Source organism: Marmota flaviventris, chromosome 7, assembly GCF_047511675.1.
Source record: "Marmota flaviventris isolate mMarFla1 chromosome 7, mMarFla1.hap1, whole genome shotgun sequence".
Taxonomy (NCBI): Eukaryota; Metazoa; Chordata; class Mammalia; order Rodentia; family Sciuridae; genus Marmota; species Marmota flaviventris.
The window spans coordinates 90,509,556-90,536,350 of NC_092504.1; the positions used below are offsets into that span (position 1 = coordinate 90,509,556).

General features: G+C 36.5%; 1 protein-coding gene across 1 annotated transcript in view; it reads left to right on the forward strand.

The window, feature by feature from the left end:
• The window catches only part of Dkk2 (dickkopf WNT signaling pathway inhibitor 2), a 97,375-nt gene extending 85,969 nt beyond the window's left edge, over window positions 1-11,406 (forward strand). Inside the window, exons 2-4 of the mRNA XM_027935540.2 lie at window positions 4,696-4,846; window positions 6,365-6,520; window positions 8,902-11,406. Coding sequence (XP_027791341.1) covers window positions 4,696-4,846; window positions 6,365-6,520; window positions 8,902-9,152 — 558 coding nt within the window. The 3' untranslated portion in view covers window positions 9,153-11,406. The remainder of the gene's footprint in view (window positions 1-4,695; window positions 4,847-6,364; window positions 6,521-8,901) is intronic.
• Window positions 11,407-26,795: the final 15,389 nt, after the last annotated feature.

Below are 26,795 nucleotides of genomic sequence, written 5' to 3' on the forward strand. Positions count from 1 at the left end.
AAATGAAATGGATCAACTACATTTCATTTTACTTTGCTTATTAGAATATCATTTAATTATCATGATTTGCATGATTAGCATCTACTTTTAACTCTGATTTACACTGAGTTTAAATGGACATAAAACTATTGTCAAGAAATGGAGCGAGAAAATGTTGTTTACAGCATTGTCAGAGATTCCTGCCAGTATTCTGTCTTTCCAACAGCTGCAGCAGGACATGCTGTTGGTATTAGAAAGAGATGTGGCCAAGCTTATTTCTCTAATCTCTAAATTTGGCACATAGGACTCCACTCAATCACCTTTGTCTCTATGAACCTCAGGCCCTCCCTAGGAAACGCTCTGTCATGACACACTGGGACCTAAAAGCCAGGACAGGGCTCAGAATCCCCCAGTTCTCTGCCACTGAGTGCATTACTTGATTCCAGAAGTTACTGAACCTCTCTTTTGCTTCATTGCTAAAATTTTGAATAATGACTTCAAACTAGCACAAAGGAAATGGACTTAAAAGAAATACTTTCTATTGAAAAGAAATGCTAATTTCTGATAGACTTTATTTTCAAGCTGTGCCCAATGTGTTCTCTCTTTTTTTAGTTCATGTCATGGTTGTAATGATCACTAGCACTGCTATTTATGGAAACCACATTATTTTTAGCCTGGAAGGAGGGGGTTGGACAAACTGTTTTTTTGGCCTGATCGCAGGCAGCTCTCATACATTCTTAATTTATGGCTAATCTTCTGCTATTATTACGTGTCCCAAATTAATTTTTCTTCTCACTGTGATCAAGGCTGGTTAATGGATTATTTTGCATGAAGCTAAATTTCTCTGGATATTCACAAGGCAGAATTTCTGATTTAATTGTGGGATGTTTTAGCAGGGCAGGAACATGTTCTGAAGTCTTCCCCTAACTCTTTCACTTAAATTTCATTCTTTCACATAGACCATCACTGATCCTCAGACAAAAAAGAAAAGTTATCTAATCTCTTCACCTATAGTCCAAGTAAAATGAACAGCCATAAAGTCAATTCTTATAGCAAGTGGAAAAAAAATCAGCCTTTTTATTCACTTCTAAAATAAGTTCCAGATGAACATGATGGTTGATTTTGTTAAGTGAAAATTTAGTGCTCAAACTCACTTTGTTTTTATTTTGTGCTGGGGAGAAAATACTTGAGTGCTTTACCCTTAACTATATTGCCAACCTAATTTATTTTGAGATAGTTTATTTTACTAAGTTGCTGAGGCTGGCCTGGAACTTGTGATCCTCCTGCCTCTGCCTCCCAAATCTTTGAGATGACAGGTTTTTGCCACAGTGCTTGGCTCAAACTCATTTTTGTCACAAAAGCATCATCAGATGGGACCACATAACAGCCTTTGGAGAACAAAGTAAAGGAAAATATGGAATTTTCTTTTTTCTTTAAAGAGAGAGAGAGAGAGAGAGAGAGAGAGAGAGAGAGAGAGAGAGAGAGAATTTTTTAATATTTATTTTTAGTTTTCAGTGGACACAATGTCTTTGTTTGTATGTGGTGCTGAGGATCGAACTCAGGCCACACGCATGCCAGGCGAGTGCGCTACCGCTTGAGCCACATCCCCAGCCCCCATATAGAATTTCCTAAATGCCAACTTTATTAACATCCATAGTTCCCACCAAGTGGTCCAGTCATTGCCACTGTCATTGCCTCCTCCAAGTCTCTCCTAATGACTGTTAACCCTGTGCCTGCCTCCCTGGCTCCTTGTGTCTCTTTCTCACTGTCCTGTGGTGATAGCATTCCCAGACACTTTAAGAGGATTTTCAGGCAAAAAACCAAGCCCTTGTAATTTTTGAGTTGAAAATGCCCTGTTTAAAAATCTTTACTGAAAAATAATGCATTAATGCTGACATGAGAATTTTTATTACTAGGTTAGATCTGCACTTTCTCATAGTCTATGTTTTCTTATTCATGGCTATGCAAAACCAAATGAACAAAAGCCTTGTGGCTGAGCAAATTTGTGCCAGGGGACACTGATTTCTGAAAGTGAGTATGCCTCCAAATATCACTTCTTTTACCAAAAACTTGCTTCTATCAATTTGTTCTATTCATTCTTGTTTTTATTCATCTATGAAAATTGTTTATCGGAGCCAGGAGTTTTAAGCGTACTAGAAGCTGTGTAATATAACTTTGCATTTAAATTATTAACATTTACTTTTTGAAATTTTCCAAAAAATCCCCCCTAGAATTTATGTTCTGGGATTCAATGCCAAGTACAAGTTCACAACATTCATAATGTTTTACTTTTAAAAAGAGTTCCTAAGTACTGTCTTTGCCTGGGTCTTTTTGACTTTATCCTAAATAAAATATGTTGACACATAATAAAACTACATATCCTCTAATATATTTTCTGTCTTAGACAAAATAGGATTCTCTCTCAAAAATTAGGTTTTGAGACTTTTACTGTAATCCCATTTAAGTAAGACTACTGTGTATACCACTTTTTCAATGTCATCTGTATCAATTATTTGTCACTTCAATATTTTCCATGTCTCATCAACCGAAAATGGGAAAAAGATGATGCCCCTTTACAATTTTCTGCATAAACAAACTGCTACTTTTAGCAAAAACAACTTTCTTTCTACCATTTAGACTATTGTTGAGGGATGGAGCCAAGTACTATTCTATATTCAGAATCATTTGATGATTTGTTGTTGGAGTTGTAAATAGCTCGTGATGTATTAGGGGGCACGTGTTTATTTCCGTTGAAAGAACATGTCCTACTTTTGAGAAAGAAAGAAACTTGTAAGACATCAAATGTTTCTTGCAAAACAATTTGGTGAAATAAATGTAAATGAATCAGAAACATGTGAATTGTATTTTAATTCGAATTACTGGTTTTAAATAGGAAGGGGTGAAGTGCTTGAGGGAAAGAGTGTGGTAAGGCGGGCTGGAGGGGACATTTGTTTTGTTTTCATCAGTCTTGGATTCTTGAAACATGGCCTTGTACTATGAATTCAACTTCATTCAGATTGTGTGAAGTCTAATGATGGACTTGCAGAGCGGAATAATAATACGTGAACTCATTTTACAGCTTTATTTGATTTCAATTATAATGTATGCATTCAACATTGCCACTGTGCAATTCTTTACAATCCCTTTGATTTGCAGGTCATCTTTTTTCTGTGTAATTCTTTTAAGGGTTAACCAGTCATTGTAATGATGAGCAAATATATATTTTTTCACCCAGAATCATACATAAACTTCATCTTTAGTTCCTCTTTCTAACTGAATATGATCAGAATCAAATGGAAAATATGTAGGGGATGAATGTGTCCACATATATACATGAGATGGACAGGGGAAGAAAATGTTCTGGAAGAATGGAGAGTGAAAGAGGACAAGGAGAAAACAGGGACAGCAGAATGAGCGATGAATACCATGTTAGGCTATCAAATCTAATATTATGGCATCCGGTCACACTAAGTATTTGAGAGTTACAAAAAAATTATCCATATCTTCATTTTCACAGCATATATGTTTGCTTAAAAATAGGCACATGGCTTTTGAAAAAAACATATTTTGTATTTTTCAAATAAAAGTAATGTATTACTCTGAAAATCAGGAAAAAATTTCACTTAAAATAAACAAAGTCTTACAAATAAGTTTCTCTGTCTTAAAATATGAGTAAGTTTGATTGGTATGATATTCAAATCTCGGAAAACAGTGTCATTTTAGATGTTTCCAAATTTGCAATTGGCAAGTAGCATGTAACTGGTATACACACATATACACACACACACACATACCAGTTATATATTGACAAATACATATATATAGTGTATATATATATATATATATATATATACATACACATAAACACAAATATATATATATATATATATATATATATATATATATATATATATATATTTGAGATATTATCTGACACTGCTTATGTAGCTTTAAGAATATACCACTTGGCAGAGAAAGTCTTTTCCGCATGAATCGAGGATGTAGTACCCATAGATTATTGTGGTCAAGAGTGTGCTTTTTCGCTTCCTGAGAATGTGCTGGTGCAACTGGTGTCAAGCATCTCTCTGGTTACTCAGAACACTACTGCCAGTCATGGGAAGCAGCAGGAATAAGGATTCTGCTCATTGGTTTATTTGTAGCCCTAAGTTCATTGTTTCAGACTATTCTGGAAGTACTTCTCCTTTTTGCTTTTCACAGGTTGGGACTGTGAGGACTTGCTCTTAAAATATTTGTTCCCTAACTGGACAGGAGTTGAGCGTCAGCTTCTAGCACATCTCTTTGTTGTTTTACTACCTTCCCCATCTTCCATTAGCGGATGAAAACTGGAGATACTGGGATGACTGTTTCATGTGTACTAATTAGTGAAAATACAACACTATGGCTGTTTCTGAGTCCTTAAAGTCACTCTTAAGGGTTTCACCAATTGGCACAAAGTATAAATCTTAACCCCAAGATTGGGTCAGTGAGAATGCATAAATAGTGTCACCTTCATCCCTGTTACCATCAGCCATCAACAGTTATAAAGTTTTCAATTAAGTGTCACTATGGAGGATCTCTGTTCTGAACATTTTTACAATGGTATATTTCTTTTCATAAGGGAAGTATTGGGATTTAGTTTTGGTACATTTATAAGACCATAAGGGTAACAGGACCTCATCCTTTGTTTTTTGTGTTGTTCCACTGTTTGTGTTGCAGGCCTATCCTTGTAGCAGTGATAAGGAATGTGAAGTTGGGAGATACTGCCACAGTCCTCACCAAGGGTCATCAGCCTGCATGGCATGTCGGAGGAAAAAGAAGCGCTGTCATAGAGATGGCATGTGTTGCCCTGGTAACCGCTGCAATAATGGTAAATGATTGCATTAAGTGTTTGTGGGACTCTATGGTTTTCATTTAAGAATACTGTCTTACAAGTTAGTTGTTTTTTTTTTTTTTAATCCCTGAGTACCAGGTATTGAACCCCAGGGGCTCTTAATTACTGAAACACATCTCTAGCCTTCTTTTATTTTAATTTTTTAAATTTTGAGACAGACTCTCTCTAAGTTACTTTGAGCCTCCCTAAATTGCTAAGGCTGGTTTTGAACTTGCAATCCTCCTGCCTCAGCCACCCAAACAGCTGTAATGACAGGTGTGTGCCACTGTGTCCATCTTAGTCTAACTTTTTACTCAGACTTCTGAATACCTGTGCTTTAGGTAGTATAAGATTACCTGGATAACCTCTGAAATCTTAGTTTTTCTGGGTTCTGACCACCATCTGTATTTTCTGCTGTTTGCTGATCTAGGATATTGCAAAATGGAACTGCCACGTAGATAGATAGATATTCTGTTCTGCAAAGCACATAAGCAAATACATGCAAAAATGCAAAAGAAGGTGGTAACCTGCTGTAATTTAGTAATGCAGTTGTGAGTCCTTCTTCCAGCTTCATGCCAGTTCCTGCTTTAGTTCTTATGTTGAAGATGTCATGGGGCATGGTGACAAAATTCCTCCAAAAATAGACTTGAGATTCTATCCCCTAGCCTGAATTCATCCAATTTCAATGAAGTTAGAAATAGACAATTCAGCATTAATAATTAAATGAAGAATCACAATACATAAAAATATTAAGTAATAGCAGAAGGTAGTTAGAAACATATAATTTGTCATGCATAATAACAGAGTCTAGTTCATATCACTATGCATGCTCTGACCTCTAGCATAGACCTACTCTGCGTACCTTGCACAGAAAGTAAGTGGAGAAAAAGCTTATACCATTAGAGAAGTTTGCAGTTTAGACAGAGATTGTATTGCTAATAACAACAGCAGCAACAACAAAAACAACCCTGAATCCCCAAGGAGGTCATCTGGTCAGATGATTTTAAAAACACGATATCTAACATTAATTTAATTCTTTAGCAGATAACTTAAACATTTTGCATATATTTACTGTAACTCAGTGAAGATAATTCTGTTTTTATTCTTTCTAAAAAAATTTTTTGTAGTTATAGGTGGAAAACATGCCTTTATTTTATTTGTTTATTTCTATGTGGTGCTGAGGATTGAACCCAGTATGTGACTTGTGCTAGGCAAGTTCTCTGCCACTGAACTATAGCCCCAGCCCCAATTCTGTTTTTATTCTCATTTTGTCCAAGGTTACTTGGGTTTTGAAGGATATAACATTCAAATTAAGAAAGCCTGGCTCTAGGGCCAAAGTATGCTATACCCAACCTTAGTAAATAAGTGAATGAATGAATGAATGAATGAATGAATGAATGGGTGAATATGCAGAGAGACAGATAGTAAACAGATAAATGACTTAATACCTCATCTCTCGGTAAGTGCCAAGTTTATAGAATTGAGCTGTTCTAAATCTGTGCATCACATCTTCAGGCATCTGCATCCCGGTCACTGAGAGCATCTTAACCCCTCACATCCCAGCTCTGGATGGCACTAGGCATAGAGACCGAGGCCATGGTCATTATTCAAACCATGACTTGGGATGGCAGAATCTCGGAAGACCACACACCAAGATGTCACATATAAAAGGTAGGGTCTATCTGTACCTCTGTGCTTACTTTTTCTTGTTTCCATAAATAAGTAAAAGAAAACTATAGGTGATTAATTTCATTGATTTCAGAAAAAAGTAACGGCAAGATTTAAAATGAATTCATTCTTATTTTTGAAGATGCTAGAGTTTCTTTAGCAATCTTAAATTGTTTGAAAATAAATATTATGAAAATCATAGTACCCTGATGATTCAGATCATTTTCTAAGCAGGCCTTCCTTTTAATATGAAATTTAGGAGAAATATTCTATACAAACATACATTAAAAAATAAATGAAAAATCCTTTGCTGCTACATGATTAAACCACTAAGCTTATGAGTCATTTTCTCACCTTTGCAGATTCAGGAATATTATTTCACTAAGCAACCATATGATGTGCTATTTATAAACCAACTTATCCCATATTGTCGATTTACTTTGAGATTTTGTATGGCCATATGATACCCTTCCTTGCATCAGAATACTTTGGAAACCTAATTGCTTGGAAAGCATGAAATTCTTGAGATTGAATCATTAATAGTAAAATTTTGAAAACACAAATCCCTAAGTTTTCAATATTCATTATAAAATGCAGCATTTCTAAAGTGTATTCTGTGGAGTACCCCCTTTCAAAATGTTACTGAACAAAAGGGCCCTAGGTCTAAAAGAATTTCATAATAATACATCTTCCCCTTTCCAGGACATTTATAATAAACATGGGTATACCAAAGTCTCTGAGAAATCTAGCAATGAGAAAACCTGGTTTTAACTTTTTAAACACAGTATTTCTATAGTTTGACCACAAAAACTGTAGAGCTAGTATCCCAGAGAATATCTGATCCATTAGTCTGACTCAGACTGTTAATGATCACATGGATAGTGCTAAACATATTGACAAATAATCCCCCTTCAGTTATCTTTCTCTACACTCATTGAGGTCCTATATTCTTTTCCTGTTTCTGTTCCACCAAATCCACTTACTGTTACATTCGTATATTTCTTGATTCTAACAGATACATATTTCACCATAGTTTAAATTTATTTTTCACAGTAGTTTAAAATTATTAATCATTTTTATTTAATAATATGTAAAATTTTTTGAATGACAAATAGAAATCTTAGGTTGAAAGGCAAATGAGTTGTTCCCAGATCTCACAGTGGGACTAGCTTCATCTTGGATAACAGATAACCCTTCAGACGTAGAGACGACTTCACTATGTCCTGTGATCCCCTTCTGCACTGCTACCTGTTTCAGTGGAAAACAGATTGATCTGTCCATATGGGTCTTATCTGTGACTGCTTTTGCAAAGCAACAATAGAGCTGAGGAGTGACAGAGATCATATGGCCTCAAAACCCTAATGTATTTACAATATGGCACTTTACAGAAAAGTTTGCCAAACTCTGCTTTATATGGATTACGGATCCATTCAACCATGATGTATGGGTGGGCTATTCGCTGACTTCTGGATACAATACCAAGATTTGTATTTCCACATGTTCTTATAAGGGGTCCTTGGTTGCTCCTTGGAGCCTGTTTGCTCTCAGATGGATTAACTGCCCTTTCTCTACTCTGCTCTGTGTCGCAGCTCTTTATAGACTGCATTGCCTGGGCTCCCTGTCAGATTCACCTGGCTCGTTGAGCCAACATATTCTCCCATTTTTACTGCTTCAGGTAGTATTTCTGGCAGGGCGCTGTCTCCTTGTCACTTTAGCTCCTGATAGGTATGCCTGTTAGGATGCCAACCTTGGCTAGCATCTGAATCCAGCCTCTGGATTCTGACATCACCTCCTCCTTTGGTTCAACCAGCCTAAATGTGGTAGTAGCATCTTCTCACCATCCTCCGGTGATTCTTAGCTCAACCACTACTGTGTGACCAATTCTATGCATACAATATCTTCTGGTTTGAACACTTAAAGTTTCTGTTTTCCTGACTGTAATTGATAAGTAAAGTAGTCTTAAGAGGAGTCCCTGAGCATCTCAGCCTTCTCCTTGAATCAGAAGTTTGTTCTGATCTCTCAAGAAGAATAAACTTACTTTGTGGATCTCAAAGTTAGTTTGAGATCAGTTATTTTACATTTTTGTCACTTACCCTCTAGGAAAAAAAATAGTTAATGATCAGGGAACTATCTAAAAGTAGGCCGTCATAAAGTAAAGGGGAGATGAAGCACAATCCTGGCTAATCATTAAGTTTTATATCCAGATAGCAAATAATGGAAATAGACAATAATGGATTTATATGAGCACAGGGAGAGACAGATAGTATGAATCCAAGACTTTTCGTTGTAAATTGTATAAGATACTATAAGTAAAGTATTTTATGTGCTTCAGATTGCAAAGGGGAACATTTTACAGTGATATCTTTTGGTGGTGGTCTCTGCAGGGCATGAAGGAGACCCCTGCCTGCGATCATCAGACTGCATTGAAGGGTTCTGCTGTGCTCGTCACTTCTGGACCAAAATCTGCAAACCAGTGCTCCATCAGGGCGAAGTCTGTACCAAACAGCGCAAGAAGGGCTCTCATGGGCTGGAAATTTTCCAGCGGTGTGACTGTGCAAAAGGCTTGTCTTGCAAAGTGTGGAAGGATGCCACCTACTCTTCCAAAGCCAGACTCCACGTGTGTCAGAAAATCTGATCACCAGTGAGGAGAATCACCACTAGAGACTGTGAATTCATGTATTTAACGCATTATGGCATGGTGGAAAATAAAGTTTGGAATGCATAAGAATGGTGTAGATGATGAAGGTGATAAGAATATAGACCACAGAAAGAAAGAAAGAAAGGAGGACTGAATGAATTGGAAGGGTGTCAAACTCAGCGCAACCAGCAGGCTTCCATTATGCAACTTGTTTATGTAAATAATGTACACAGTTGTGAAAATGCTATTAATAAGGAAAAAAGCACATAGTGGAAATTACTGAATTCCATATGAATTTCCAAGAGTTTAGGTTGTGCTGGAGGAGAGAGTTCCTTCAGGTTGGTGATTGCCTATAAAAATAACCTAAAATCCATATTTCTTTTCAAAGTTCTAGTTTAACAAAATACCCCCAGTTTACTTTGATGTATAAAACATGGAAAGAATTGATAAACAGGAATTGAAAACATAAAGCAGAGTTAATTTGCAAGAGAATCACTTTTTAATTTGCTACTCTACTTTGAATGCTCAACTAAAGGCCTTGGGTAGAGAAGGAAAAAAAGCAGTCAATATTTTCCAAATGATTTCAAAATAACACCAGGTCTTTCATCAAGATCTTTGGAAAAAACAAACTTGTTCTTCCTCAAACTGCTTATTTACATTGTTTTCAAAAATTTAACTTCACTTGTAATTAATAAGAACTGATATAAAATAAAAAACAGTTCCTTAATATGATCTGTCTTGCAGCAATATGGCATAATGAATCCCACTTTTATGTATAATTAAATGCACAAATAAAAAACAGTTCCTTGATTCTGAAGGAATGACATGGCATCTCTCTTGATTGTATAAGATTCCTACCCTGAGTACATTTTATTTTCCAAACTGTATCCATTAGTTGTGACTAGTGCAATAAATGCACAGAGAAGAGTTTTCACAGATTGCAAAATGTTTAAAGATATCCAAAATATGTGGGAAATTAAGCTAATGGAGACATCATTATTTTGAAAAGTTTGACACACTCTAAGTTTTGATAGTATTAGATTGATAAATATGGTTCTTTTTTACATGCTCTGCAATGGACTAGAGTGAAGCTGATAATAGGAACTTGAGTAATATCTATATTGCACTGAAGCACAGTAAAGAAATGGGGAAAGCTTTGTCAATTGTCCAGGTTTGGGCAACACATAGATCTATATAAATATACATCATATGTCTGAAGCACAAGCTGACTTTTTTTCATCTTTGAAACCAGAGACTGCAAACCTACATGGAAGTTCTCCATGGTATTCGCTATTAGAATCCTTACTATGCAGATGAGTTCATTGTGAATTCACTTGCCCTTCCTATCCTCAAAATATTTATTTTATTTTTTTGAGGTACTAAAAGAATCTTAATTATGAGTATGTCTCACTACTCATGAGATAGACAGTGCATGAGGTTCCTTGTCCTCTTAAGCTTCTAATCAACTGATAAACCATCTGATTTTGCTATCTAATTTTTCTGCACCAACCTCTCTCTGCAACAGCCTTTTATTGTCAAAGATATAGTATCTGGTTTTGCAGCCACTGAGGTTTGAAAAAACATAATAACCTGTAAAATCTACATATTGCTAACCTATAGAAACCACAGTTCTAAATTCTTCAAAACCACTTTGCTACTTTTATTTTTAACCAGTTCTAAATATTATGTCTACAGCATAAAAGGAAGAAAGTTATCTTATAGTTGTTATTTTAAACTATTATAGGCTGCAAGTCACACCTTAATTTTCTTTTACTTAAACCCCATCTGCAATCTCAAATTTAAGTTCTCCTGGTAGAAATTGAATCTGAGCATGGATATCTACTAAGAATTTCAGCTTCCCACACACATTTACTAGGATGATGAAGACTTACGTTTTCTGCACATGTCTACAAAAACTAAAATTATAAGCTAATTTATCCAAGAGCCAAAGTTTGTGTCAACAAGTTATATAAGCTTAGTGACATGAAAATGGAACATTTCAGTCAAACATTTCCTATATAGCAATTACATTTACAATCTGGTTTCTGCATTATTTCCCTTATGTTCACCCTTTCAAAATTATTATTTGAAGTAATTTATTTACAGGAAATGTTAATGAGATGTATTTTCTTATAGAGATATTTCTTACAGAAAGCTTTGTAGCAGAATATATTTGCAGCTGTTGACTTTGTAATTTAGGGAAATGTATAATAAGATAAATATATTAAAATTTTCTCTCCAAAAAATTGAATTCAAATTTCCTTGTGTTTTGCTTATGGGGAAAATTCTCATGGATCCATAATTTTCATGGTTTAACTGTATTTGGTCTGACTCTGTAGCCTGAGTGGGAATTCTTTGGATGATATCACTATGAGGTAATCCAAGGGAGTTTATTCTTACTGAGGTAGCTCATTACATGGTAGGACAGTGGTAATTGTAGGAAAGTTAATTTTTACTTAAATAAAAGTATTCCAGCTTGTGATTTCCACTCATTTATTCTTCTTTTGGAGCTTTTTGGAGCAAGGAATCTACAGACTTTTTCTAAATACTTGAAGATAGCATCTTCCTCATAATCTTCTCTGGGCTAAAATTTTCCAAAGTGGAGGTGCCATCATGCTTAGGGATTGGTTCATTTCCATACAGCACAAAGAAGCTACAAGATGTCTCTATATGTGGATGGTGATAGACTAAGTAAGGGCCCTGATGAATTCAAATTCACTTCCTGGAAAATAGTTCTTGCCTCTGCTTTCTGAACCTAGAGATATCAGGAGGGTTTGACCAACAGTACTCATCAATTATGAGACCAAGAATAGTTGTAAAAGCCATGATTTATTAGAAATACCAATGGTCTGGAGATGTAGAGATTAAACATTCTGTAACACAGTGGGGTAAATTAAGTGTAGCCATGGAGCTAAACCAGTCCCATAGCTACAGGTAAGAGCTGAAGATACCTCAAGCATTGCTGAGGTAAGTTCCACATCATTTTAAACAGTCAGTTAGGATTTTCCTAGTTATTTGTTTTATCAAATTAAAAACATCAGCTCTACACTACGGGAGTTTCCCTGTAAAATTTACAATATGGATGGGCAGGATAGAATGACACACTTCATTCTGGCAGTTAGCACCAAAGAAGAAGTCATAGGGAAGAGGCTGAAGTATGTATTTCTCATTCAAGAACCTTGTTCAAATTTCTACCAAACTAGACAATTTCTATTATATAAGAAAAACAAGGAAGGGATGCAGGTCAACCAAGATTATTATTCCACTCTACATTTAACTAACATTAAGGATAAGAAAAGAAGGACTGGTCCTTCCCACACAAATACATCATTCCCCAGATAATTTTTAAGTCAATATATAACCATTTGTTTATGATGAAGGTTGAGTTTGAATCACTTTTTTTGAATCAATTTTTAAGTCAATACATAACCATTTGTTTATGATGAAGATTGGGTTAGAATCAGTAGATATATGATGATATCTCATCAGCTATCTACTGGAACAGTCTATGGTTTGAATAATATTTGTTTCCCCGGAAATGTTTGTAGGGAATGTGATCCCCCTGATGGTGGTATTGGAAGATGGTCAAGATTTTTAAGAGGTGGTGATTACCAGGAGGTCCTTAGATCATTGGAGGTGTGTACTCAGAAGGGATGGGGGGACCCCAGTCTTTCTCGCTGCTCCTGGTTGGAGATCTAATCACTTGCTTGTTCCCATGATTGCTATCCATGTCATGAGGTAATCTACCCAACAGATAGGCTATACCCTTACCATATAACCTTCTTATACCATTGGAACTTTCAGCCTGTAGAACCATGAGTTTAATAAGTCCCTTTTCTTCATGCATAATCTGTGTCAAGTATTTCTTTATAGTAATGGCAAGCTGACTAACACAGGCTGTCTCTCAAAAGATCATCCTCTCACAGCCAATCACTCCTTCTTGTGTATCTTCTCAGGAAGATTTTTGTTCCCAAGAATTTGCAAAATGGGTAAAAACAAATAGCATATAAATTAAATCACCTCCAAGACCTTTTTCTTTTTAACCAGGTCTGGAAAATAATTCCTCTTTCTTTTTACCATTTCAATTATGTTTGTCATATTATCTAATTTATCCTACTAAAGATTTTCAGTGAAAATAAATGACATGTTGAGTATCTGATAATACAATATAAAAATTCATTTAGAAAATAAAGTCTCAATAATATAGAAATGTCCCTCATTTTAATGTAACTCCTCCTCTATTGACAATTCCATAAGGAGAAACTGAACTACAAAAATGAAATCTTCTTGCTCATTAAAGTCAAAATAAGTTGAGGTCCAAAGGAATTAAAGTCTGTAATTGTTATCTTTCTCTTTTAAATGAATCCAAAGGAATCAAAATTCAAAATCTTCCATTTGGGGGCTACTATATTCCTTCATTATTCCATAGTCTTCTCTGTCTCAACAAGAGGAGTGCTGGTACTTCCGTGAGCTGGAACTCCTTCCACAACAATGCCTGGACAGTCTCTTACTGGACCGAGTGCAGGTTCCATAGGGCCTCAGAAGATTTGTTAGTTTGACAACAATTTCTGATATTGCTCACTTTAACAAAGTACAGTAGATGTGTAGGACACAAAAAATTACGCAAAAGATGCTACCATATTTAATCTCTTGTTCTTAGAGCAGATATGTTAAGCAAATTGCTATTAATACACGTAAGACTTAGTATTACCAAAACCATAGCAGAAATGTACAGAATCCAAGTGAAGCAAGACAGATGGAGAAAAATCTAAACCAGATATATGGAATATGTGGCCTATGAATTTGAGCTTACTTGGGAAAAATGTCCCATCAAGAAGTTAAATATGGCACTGTTATTTCAACATGGTAGTGTGGGTGAATACTCCACCTGTGCATTCTGTCTTTTTTTACAGGACGAGTGGTATTTGAGGTTTTGCTTCTTTCATGTACAACTGGTCAAGTTTAGAAATTCATCATGGTGTTAGCCTCATTTTTCTTTTACATACCTAGCATATGCAAGTGCCACTAGTGCTTAATTGAGAATAGGCTCTGTCCAGTGATGTCGCTTCCATAGTCTCTTAGAAGCTAGCATTTTGTAGATCTGTGTCACAGTGTGGTTTCCATTGTTTCATGCTGTGTGGAACTATTTACTCCTTCTTACCTGCATTTGTTTTCATTGTAGAAGGACATCAACAGATTCCTGAGCCAAAATTGCGACTGATACTAGCTAAGGATACATTCCTAAAAGCCCAGAAGTTACCGATGCTATGGTTTAAAATATGCTTTATGTCCCCTGCAAATGTTCATGTGTTGGGAACTTGGTCCTCAAGCTGTGGTAAGGACCTTTAAGAGGTAGAGTTTACTTGGAGGTCCTTAGCTCACTGGGGGCATGCCCTCAGAAGGGGTTGTATGAAACCTGTCATCTTCTCAGCTTCCTGGCCTAAAATGTGACTGCTCACTCTGACAGATGGTCCTACCTGAAGAGCTCCCATTTGCCATTAAGTCTTTATCAGAACTGAGCTAACGTAAGCACCATAGCCTTGAAGCTCCTACACTGTGGGCTAAATAAATCTTTTATCTTTGTAAAGTTCATACCTCAAGCATTTTGTTATAATAATGCAAAACATATTAATACAACTCCTAACTTACATTTCTTCACTTTGCATGTTCACCAAGCACCGATTACATGCTAAGAAACTTTGTACATGCAGTGGGTAAAAGCAGAGAATCAAACCAACGAAATTCATGCTCTCATTTTTACACTTCAGTTATTTTTTAGCACAGTGGATGGAAAAGAGAAAGCTAAATAGCAAACAAATCAATACTATAGTTGACAGAGTTGAGCACTGTAAAGAAGACTGAAGCAGGATAAAGGAGAATAAAATAATGGTTAGTGTTATTTTATATACTCTAGTCAGGAAAGGTCTCTTAAAGAAGGAAGGATTTGAGCTGAAACCTGAGCAAACTAAAGGGTTAGCAATGCAAATGTCTACAGAATCAGCAACCCAGGCAGAAGAAGAGAAAGGCAAAAACTTGACAATAGGTACAATTTTTTTGGTGCAGAATGGAATGGCAAGAATGAGGAAAGAGAGACACAGGACAGGACAGATTGTGTAGAACCTTATTGACAATCCTGTTTTATTCTGAAAGATGTATAGAGTAGGCAGAGCCTTTTGATTCGGGGAGCAGCATTAACTGACTTATGTTTTCTAACGATCACACATGCTGCTGTGTGAAGGATAGATATTTGGGCATCTGGGCAAGAACCTCTGGTGGCTTGGAGTAGGGAGGTATGGTAGAGACCCTGGGACATGACTGGATTTCGGGTATGTTGGTGATAGATAGATCCAACTTAATTTGCTGTTGGAATAGGTAAAGTCTGTGAAATTAAAAAAAAAAGGAGTCTAAGTATAGCATGACAACAGGAGCACAGGAAGGTAAATTTCTGACAAGAAAAGTTTTTAAAAAATCTCTCTTTTGCATAGTGTCCTTTTATTTTGAAGGAAGAATTGTCCTCAGCAGAATGCCAATAATTTTTTACAAGATTGCCCTCCATGTTTCACCAGCCATCTTGAGATCTTAAGAAGGAACTCTGTGAAGAGGAGATTACATTCGCAAAAAGAGTTTGTTCGCTGCACTAGGAGAAGAGGTTTTGAAGTGTAGGGATGAGAGGACCGCAGGATGGTGTGCAGAAGAGAACCGAGGGAGCAATGAGACTGAGCAAAGTTTCAAGAGGGAGTATTAGAAAGAGATGCATCAGTGGAATGCTGGAAGTCATAAAAGGTGCTAATAAGAAGCTTCAATTTGATACAGATGTCAAAGGGTGTCAAGGAAAACTGACAGGAAGAAGATAGTTGACTCACAGCAGTAGGTTTAGAAAATTACTTTAGCAAAGGGTGTAGCTCAGGCAAAAGCTCCCATTGACATTGGGCCAGTGAGTTGCATTAAAGACCTATTTGTCAAAGCCAGTCATGGTTCTCTTTGAGCATTAAGTAATCGTATAGGACAGGGCCTGGGAATTCTAAAGGAATAACAGTATGCATGTAATGGAAGCACTTGCATGAGAAATGCACTTGCCATCATACTTCTCACACATACGTCATGGATACCACAGCACACAACCTTTTAAAATTTCCTGGGGTCAACATTTCTTATAGATGCCATGGACTTGTTTTATTTGCTCCACACCTCCCCACTTCACTGCACCTGCTACACCAGTCATCATTCTGTGTTTAATGGCCAGTCAGCCTCCAGGGCCTCATAACAGATGGAGAACATCAGATCAGCTAGCACATGTAAGATATTCTCAGTCCTACTTAAGCTTTTCAGACAGACCTTGAAATAGAGATGCTTTTGTCTTCCATTTCTTTTTCTACCTTGTCTATCATTCACTCCAGCTGTGTTCTCATCTGTCCCAACAGTTACTGATTCTGTGCCCAGTTGTATGCCATACTTAAAGTTGCTTTAGATAACATGAAGACCAAGTAACATATATGGAGCTCCCCTGGTAATGGTAATGTTCAAGCTGTTTAACATGTGTCCATGCCTTATAACTTCCCAAGTGATGTTGGCTTTTATAATTCCTAAGAGGAACACACAGAGAAACTCCATTGTATATATTTCAAGGAACCTTGAATTTTCTATTGGGAATAAACTTCCAAGTACACCAGAGGATTCAATTTGGAACCATGAAAATCAATGTTAGCTGTGGAGGAATGTGGAGATGCTATGCAAAATATTTCTTTAAAAAAAAGGGATATGTTCAACAGATCTAGCAATTAGAGGAATGTGAATCAAAACTACACTGAGATTTCATCTCAGTCCAGTCAGAATGGCAATTATCAAGAATACAAGCAACAATAAATGTTATGAGGATGTGGGGGAAAAGGTACACTCATATATTGCTAGTGGGACTGCAAATTGGTGAACCACTATGGAAAGCAGTATGGATATTCCTCAGAAAACTTGGAATGGATCCACTATTTCACCCAGTTATTCCCCTCCTCAGTTTATACCCAAAGGACTTAAAATCAGAATACTACAGTGACACAGCCACATCAATGTTTAAGCAGCTCAATTCACAATAGCTAAACTATGGAACCAACTTGCTTACTCAAACTTAAAGAAGAATGAAATTATGGCATTTGCAGGTGAATGGATAGAATTAGAGAACATCATGTTAAGTGAAATGAGCCAATCCCAAAGAACCACATATTTCTGATATGATAAGGCGGGAGGCTAGGGGAAAATAGAGGTACTTTGGATTAGACAGAGAGGAGTGAAGTTAAGAAGGAGGAGGGGGTATGGGGGTAAGAAGGATAGTAGAATGAATTGGACATTATTACCCTATGTGTATATGTGATTACATGACCAGTGTAACTCTACACCATGTGCAACCAGCAGAATGAGAAGTTATACTCCATTTATGTAAAATGTGTCAAAATGTATTCTGTTGACATATATAATTAATTAGAAGAAATAAAAAATAAAAGGGGTAAAGAAAACTTGTAGTGCTTAGGATCTATTTCTTTAAAAAATTATGAAGTTGCTCAAAATACTATTTCAAGGTTAGAAGAGAATAGGTATCTGTGATTTCATAGGGGGGAAAAAGCACCCCAGGAAAGCACTACTCAGTGTTAGGTTTAGGATAGGTTGAAAAGGCTGACCATCTGGAAGAAAGGGGCAGGTAAAGGCAAGAAAATGTTCATGGAAATGACATTGGTCAATTTATATTGTTCCACAATGAATCCCACCATTGTGTACAATTCAATGCACCAATAAAAATATGGAAAAAAAGTTCATAGAGCAGGAGACATGGAATTTCCTCTTAGAAAAACAGTTTCGTTAGCCTTGAATTAAGACAAATAAAGGAAGTTCCTAGAATCAATTCAATAAAAACTTAACTTTTAGGAGTGAAGGCATCACAGAAAAGCCAGTGATTTAGGGACTATCTAAATAATACTGTGCTAGTCCAATATTTTACTGAGAATCTAGCTCTTATTTTGTCAGTTGCCAAGAAAGATTATTCCTAAGAATTCTCCTGTAGGATACAAACATAATAGTAATGATAATAATCTTATTTATTGAGATTTTTTGCTTTGCCTCAGAGTGCCACCAAATGTGTTTCCACACTTTATTTTTTACAATAACCTTGTAACTCCTGTCTCTTTTAAATGTATACTGTGTGCCAGGTGCTGGCTTACTGGTACCTCTGTATCATCCTGGGTCACTCTTTACGGCAGCCACTCTATAGCCAAGAGGAAAGGAGTCAGGATTTGAGGCTGTGACAGCCTGGGGCCCTAGTTTGCACTCTTAAACATTAGTATATGCTGCTTTCATTAACTGTTCCTTTATAATGTGGAGTACTCTAGAGCTTTTTGCTGACACAGAGTTTATGAGAATTAGAACAGAGAATAACAGCTATCTTTGGTAATCACTTATTCACTACAATCTTTTTGGGTTCTTTCCTAAATCACTTCCCTAAATTTCTCCAAAAGCACAGTAGCTAGTGCTGAAATAATGGCCTAATATATCACTTTCTCCCCCAGCAGATATTTCTCCCTGTTAGTTTCTTTTTAGGGGACAAATTCCCCTATTAGTTGGATGATGTTAATAAGAATGGTTCATGGATATGTAACATTCTGCAGGTTATAATTATTTGATATGTGGGCAATTTGAAGGTGATTCAAAAGCTCAAAATTGGGCTGGGGTTTGTGGCTCAGTGGTAGAGTGCTCGCCTAGCATGTGTAAGGCACTGGGTTCCATTCTCAGTACCACATAAAAGTAAATAAATAAAATAAAGGAATTGTATCCAACTATACACACACACACACACACACACACACACACACACACACATATATATATATATATATATATATATATATATATATATATAATTTATGTATATATAAAAAGATAAAAGCTCAACATTTTACTAAGTGAATAAAAAGAGAAATGGGTTTTTTCAAACAGGACATGGGGAGTATGTGGTTGGAATTAGCCTTAGTATAATTAACACACTGATAGCAATCAAATTGCCAATCCACCCCAACTCACATTCTGCTGTGAAAATAGAGGTCAGAGTAGAAATTGAACCACCATTTCTTTGAAAAAAAAATTTTTAAAGTCAGTTTAAAATTCTGACCTTTTACTTTATTCTTTGCCCCTTACCAAAACACTATTTCTGTTATAATAATATACATAATTACTAAACATGATGAAATTGTTCATCAATCTCTATTTTTAAATGTCCAATCACCTGGGATGGAAATATAAAAATATACTGAACAAAAAGACTGGCCAAGGTCACTGGGGGTCAGAGAAATAGAGGTGGAGGTTTGCCCAAACCATGACCAGTAAGATTTCATTTCACACCTGTGCTTGTTTGTTGACCAAGTTTTCTTATGTATTTTTAAAAAATATTACTATTTTTTTATTTCTTTGTGTAGTGTGGTATAATGAATTTTATAAGCTTCTGGAAGACATGGATTACTTATATGACAAAGGCTTCGCTAATGTCATCAACTCATTGTGTTCAGGTCCTTAAAGAGGAAAGTGATGCTGATTATTGGTCATTAAAAAACAACATGGATATGAAGAGTGATTTTTACCAAATTATAAAATGTTCTCTGTAACAATTTTTTTTTCTTTTAAACAAATCAACAACTTGAATAAAAAAATGCATAATGACTATAATTTACTAGCAATAAGCAAGTTTAAAGAAAATGATTGTAGCTTTTTACTGATTTTAAGCAGTTTGTAATTGTTTCCATATAAATGGCCCAAGTTGGAGAGATCTTTATTGCTTACTGGATTGATATAATTATTAATGTTGTAATATATTTGAAATCATTTATGTTTGAAATACAAGTAATATATTGAAAAATTAAAAAGGTACCTGATTTGTGTGGGATGTTCTCTCTTTGTCCTCCTGTGTCTCTGGAGATTATCTTCTATACACTGCTTCAGTGGTCGGGCTCCCTATACCTTTAGCTCCTCACTGGGTCTGTCCAAAGGAAGAAACCTGAGGAAGCTCTCACAATGAGGACACAGGGATCAGAGGATGTATCCTCTTGGCTCTTGCGCTGACCCTGCACATTTTGGCAGAGGCTGTATTTCTGCACCCAGGCTGTGGATTGGGATGAGCAGCTGTTCTGGGTTTCAGGAGAAGCCCCTTCAGGTGGTAATGCCTACAGATCCTAGTCCAGGGCTTCAACATTCCTGTTGCCTTTTCCTAAGTCTGCTGACGCCATCATAAGGAGTCCCTTCATCCATCTCCCCTCAGTCACCCTACCACTGTCTGTCACCTATGTCCTCCCAAGACTGGACTGATACTTGACCTGTTAATCTGATTTTCCTTCTCACTGTTATTTACGATCAGTGAGAGTCGGGATGTAACAGCATAACAATGGTAAGTGATCAGAGTCAGGGCTTCATCTGGCTTTCAAACACGCTCAGTTTTGTTGTCAGAGGGCTGGCTTATATACTGACTCTAGGAAAAATTTAATTATTTGCCAACATTTAAAAAATTGAAAGTTCACTGTATAGGATGTGGATTTTTAGATTCTCCTGAAAAGTGAAGCAAAGCAAAACAAAACAAAACACTCCAAATTCTAGGAAGATTCTGGTTTGAAGTTCTGTTTATGGATAATCCACTGATGCTAAGAGAGCTAGGATTCTCTTCCTTTTTAGTTTCCACCACTCCCTGATGTTTTGTGTATTCATTCCCCTGCCTTACCACTTTTTTTTTTTCTTCAAGTATAGGCTTTTTCTTCTTGAATATTAAGGGGAAAAAATTAATTGCCATACATTCCTCACCTACAAGTACTCCACAGCCTCCCATTCTCCTAGGATAGCCTGTAAGTCTCGCATGACCTGGTTCATCACTTTGACCTGTTTCCTATCTCTCCCATTTCCTCTTGCTCCACTCTGAACAAGCTTATTTTCTTTCCTCTGTTCCTTGAATTCACCAGGCTTGCTTCATCAAACTCATCTCTTCTTTGCTCTTCCAGCCTGGTATAGTTTCCACAAACACATCTCTACTCAAATGTCATGACTGGCTTCCTGAGGATAATCCTGTGTTACCTTTGTAAAAGGTCCTGGGTCTAAAACCTGAAGGTCTCCATTTTGACAGAAGAATCTAGTATTATGCATAGGACTCCAGTATTTTGTCCTGATCTTTCTTTCTTCCGGCTTCTCGACATTTTTAAAAATTTCCAGCTCCACTACTTCCCAGACACATCTACCAGTGAATTCATAAATTGTAGCAGCAAGTGAACTAACACTGTATGACCTCAGTATGGTCCAGATTGTGAATACTGTTTCAGCCCTGGGATTAAGGGGTATAAGACTTATTGTGCAGTATGAAAACCAGATGGTGTTATTTTAATTAGAGTAATGGGGGGTTCTTAATCAGGGAAAGTGCACTAACAAAGCCAGGATATATCATCATGACCATTAAAAAAAATTGACAAAGAATCACAAAACCATTACTTTAGAATATCCTTGAAATTTGTCTGTAGAAATGTTTCCATTAACATGTACTTGTAAGTCTTTTCCAAAATTCCTTCCAAAATCTTTTTATTTTTTCCAGTTCTTTCAATGAAGAGCAAAAAATATAAATGACTTTAAAAGCACATAAACATAGAGTTTGATGCTTCATTTTTGGGGGTATGTATGTGTGTGTGTGTGTATTCCATTTGCATAAGGTGTGTTTTCCTCAGAAATAAATAAAATTAAAGACAAATCCTCCCTTTGGAACCATTACCCTCAAAAGATTCCTACGAGAAAAGTGAAATTTAATTTGGGAAGGATGAATGGAACAATCTGGTCCCATAAGTAGTGCTTAGCTCCACTCCAATCATTTTAATAACTCACACCCACTCTTTATCCTTTTCACTTGCCTGTGTTTTAGCACTTCTATGTATATCTCTAGAGACCTGAGCATTCTTTCCATGTTTCTGACACTTGTGCTTATACATATTGGGGCTGATCCCCTCTCCTCCATTAGACTTTAAATTTATGGTGCACCAAGAACTTTATAACTCCCCGCTTCACTTAGTAGCCTAACAGCTGAAGACTTGCCTCCCCCTCAAACTTTCCCCTAGACCCTCTGACCCCTGGTGAGCTTTTCCTCCTTCTAAATTCATATTGCATTTTTCACTGAACTCCACTCCACAGTCCTTTGCTGTAATAACGTTGACTGAGCACTTGTTATATGACACATGCTTTTCTCTGCATTTAATATATATTACTTAGTTTAATGCTCACCATAACTGTGCATCAGATATGGCCTTTATGCCAGTTCAATACACCAGCTTTGAGTATTTTTCTCAAGCCATTATCAGCAAATGCTAGAATCCACCCAAGTTTCTGAATTTGGAGACCTTTTCCTTAGCCATTTTGCTTGATCACATTCCACAATTTCCCATCTACAGATGGTCCTTGACTTGCCATGGTTTGACATGAGATTTTTCCATTTTACCATGGTGCAAAAGCAACATGCATTCAACAGAAATCAGACTTTGAGTTTTGAAATTTGATCTTTGGTGATATGGAGTAGGACACTTTCTTGCAATGCTGGGCAGTGGTAGTGAGAGGCAGCTCCTAGTGGATTGCATCATCATGAGGGCAAATGACAAACACTCTATGGGGTACTGTGTTGCTAAACTGTGATGATCGGTAGACTAGGAGTATTAAATGCATTTTGTTTTCTGATACAGAGGCACTCAACCACTAAGCCACATCCTCAGTATTTTATTTAGAGACAGGGTCTCACTGAGTTACTTAGTGCCTCAGTTTGCCTCAGCCTCCCAAGCTGCTGGGATTACAGGCATGCACCACCATGCCCAGCCTAAATGCATTTTTAACTTATAATATTTTCAAATTATGATGGGTCTACCAGTATATGTAACTCCATCCTAAATTAAAGAGCATCTGTATGTATTCATGTTTATTTTCACTTATTAATTATATCTTTATAAATTATTTGAGTCTTAGCCAAATGTCTAACTATACTCAGCCCTTTCAGTGCCCAGTTCTATACTCTAGTAGACACTCAGTACACATATCTTAATGAATTCATAAACTGTAATTGGAATTTAGCAGTCTAGATGACCATCTCTACAGTCCTACACTAGCATACTTCACTGAATAGGGACAAGTTTATATGATCTGTGAAAGTTATGCATTAATATTTGGAGGTCATTGCAGTATTCCAAGGAAATGGATTTATGCTATCTAATTGAGATAATTATTTTCAGAATCCAATAAAAGCAAAGCTGAACTTCCAAAAGCTTCCGTACACCAACATGACCAGACCACTATTTCTTTCTGCTATATAATGAGTGAGAGTTTAACAAAGATGCGCTTCACTTTAAATGATGCTATAGAGAGAAACAAGAATCCCAGGACAGAGAAGAGAAAAGTAATAACCATTTACTGAGTCTTTCTTATTGCTTAAGTTTCACTAGTGCTTTAGACTTCTAAAAGTGTGTTTTAAGGCAACTCAAACAAGTCAGTCATAGGAAACCAGGATATCTGTTACTTTCTTTGTCCTTATGCAGGAGTCTTAGAACTCTCTGGTGTCAACAAACAGACTCTAGGGTGTTCAAAAACATTGTGAAGATTTTGTGTGTCCATTATGTTGAAGTGAGAAGGTTCATAGTTTTCATCAGTTCCTCAAAGGGGCTTTGTCAAATAGCCTCAAAACCAGAGGACAATGGGATCTATCACACTTCCAATGATTATAATTCATCATAAGTTACCCCAGTTTTTGTTTTATTCATCATCAAATAGAATCACTAATATCAAACTATGCAAAGGAAATGTTTCAGGAAAGTGGAAACAAAAAAGAAATTGTTCATTCATTTAAAAACTGTCCTCAGGACCCTTATATCATCAACAATGATGGGGGTCCCCTGAAGTGCTTCTGTTTATGTTAGCTCTATTAATATTTACCATGCTAGGATTTGAGACAATTATTTTTGAAACAGAAAAATTTTAAAGTAAGCAGATATAGCACACATTCCACTGACCCTCAGGGTGACAGTGCCACTGCATGCCACTTGTCCTCTGGGAAGCTCTTCCACACCATCATGAAGGAGTGGGAATGTGAAGGCCATCAAGGCTTTGAATAAAAATGATTTCCATCTTACAGACCCTCAAAGGACCTGCGGGTCTCTCATGTATTCTCAGGTCACATTTTGAGAACTATTGCTTTAGAGAAACTAGAATCTTACAATTAGTGTTATTCAAAATTTCCAGCATTTGGAAAGATGAGATCCAATTATGAGATTCATGTCTGGGAAACAGCCAACTTTATTAAAGTCTTAATCAGCCACACTACCCTCTTTCTAATTCCATCCTTTATTTCCTTTTCCCTTTACTTTCATTATAAGTTTATTTCATGTTACATTATTTTGTGCCTATTTACTGATCCCTTTGAATCCTTTTGAGAATAAAAAAGAATCTAGTATTTAAAGAAACAATAACAGAAAAGCACTAGATCACCATAGAATGCTGAGATGGAGACAGTGACTTCTTATAGCTGTTTATTGTGAAATTACTCAGTGCAGTGCTATCATACTATTAGAAAATACAACTTATAACAAGTTAGAAACTTGTAAGATGATAATTCTAAAGCTAGCTGGAGTTTTAGTATTTTAACCAAATCCTGCCATCATAGAGAAGGAAGGTAAAGTTACAATGAGTTTGCTTTAGTTTCTTCAACTATCAAATATGGATTTTAAAAGGGTTTTTTAGGCCTTGATATAGAAATTACCTTGGTAGAACTAGGCACATTCCTGTAATCCTAGCAGCTCTGGAGGCTGAGGCAGGAGAATCACAAGTTCAAAGCCATCTTCAGCAACTTAGCCAGGGCCCTAATCAATTCAGCAAGACCCTGTCTCTAAATGAAATATGAAAAAGGGCTGGGGATGTGGCTCAGTGGTTAAGTGTCTCTGGCTTCAATCCCCAGTACCGAAAAAAAAAAATGGCAAGAAAAAAATTACCTTAGTAGAAATACAGGGTAACTTTACATGCTTTTTTGACTGTGATAAACATTTTGATAATTCTTCTATGCAAATGAGCCATTTATTTTATGCTAGTTTGGTGTATAATGGCCAACGTAAGAGAAGTGTTGGTCTTGGACAAAAGTGGGAGCAACGAAAGGAACCAGTGATCTGTGTCTTGGCTATCATTGACAACAAGATACCCCACCTCTCATGTGAGACTGGTAGCTTTCACTCCCTGCCAGTAGCCTATTGTTAAAAATAAAAATATTTGAAAACAGGAGATATCTCCCATGAAACCATAAATCTGTGTTTGTGGTATTGTCTAATCTCTGTTGTGGGAATGGATCTGACATCACCATCTGAAAATTATGGCTTCTTTTAACTGAAAACCAGGATGCAGATGACAATGAAGAAAAATTTCCTCTTCATATTCAGGCAAATGTCACAATTGTGTATAATTTCGTTACCCATGTTGAGAGGCAAATAGTCTTAGGGTTTGCTATCCTTTAATTAGAATTATCTTTCGGGAGATTTCATAGTTTATGTGTTCACTAAAGCAATTGGATTGAGTCCTTCCTTCCCCTCCAGCTAATCCTGGGCTGGAGAATGCAAATGTCATCACTGTAATATTACAAGTCATGGAAACAACCCAGAAAAAGGGGTTTTTCACCCAAGGGTTCAAATCAAGTCCATATTTCTAGGTCCCCAATCACTTCCCCATGTTCTTTCATCAAACATTTCCAGTGTACATCACACCTTGCTGGAAATAGTCTTTAAATTCCACTTGTCAGAATGACATGATACACAAGTTGTGCTTTATGGTAGGAAAACAATCTGCCACCTACTTATCTATGCGCCCCTTATTCAATCCCTGACAACACCCTCAAAGAAAATAGTATTGCTTTAGTTATCCTCCCTCCCCCGTGTTTTTCTTTGACATTTAAACATATGTTGGAAGGAATGACATCACACGCTAACCTTCCTCTCTCAAAGTGCATGCAACACCTTTCAGACAAGATGTTTGGAGCAAATATTGCACAAGCATCTATCTCTTTCTTGAATTTAGTTAACCAGGTACTCAGCTCCATGGAGAAGCTGACTTATGGAAGGTCATTCTATGAACTAATGGTGTCACTGGGAATAGAAGCCAAAAGCCCCCAACTCTTTACAGTGTCCCAACTTGAAAATGCTTGGCCTGTTTTCTTCAGGGAAGAAAGCACTTTCTTGGAGACCAATGATTTGGCTGAGGAGAGCACAAGTCAGAGCTTCTTCAGTTCTAAGAGAGCCCCTTTTAAGATACAACCCTTTGTGTTGGTTCTTAGGCAGCTGTGACCTTTGCTGAGTAACTATTTCTATGTAAAGGCAATTCCATTCCATGTTTGATGATAATATGAAGGTGATATTGATATTTTAAAAAGAGTACGAAAGACTGAAAGAGAAGCATTGCGTTGTATGGAAAATAATAAATATACTCCTTGACTTACAAAATAAATCAAAACAAGCAAACAAATCAACAAAACCCCAAATATGTACCTCTATGAACATCAAGAGAAAATATACTTACCTTTTACTTTGAGGGATTAATATGTTTTTGGTGCTATTCTTTGTGTTAGGAATTTGGGGC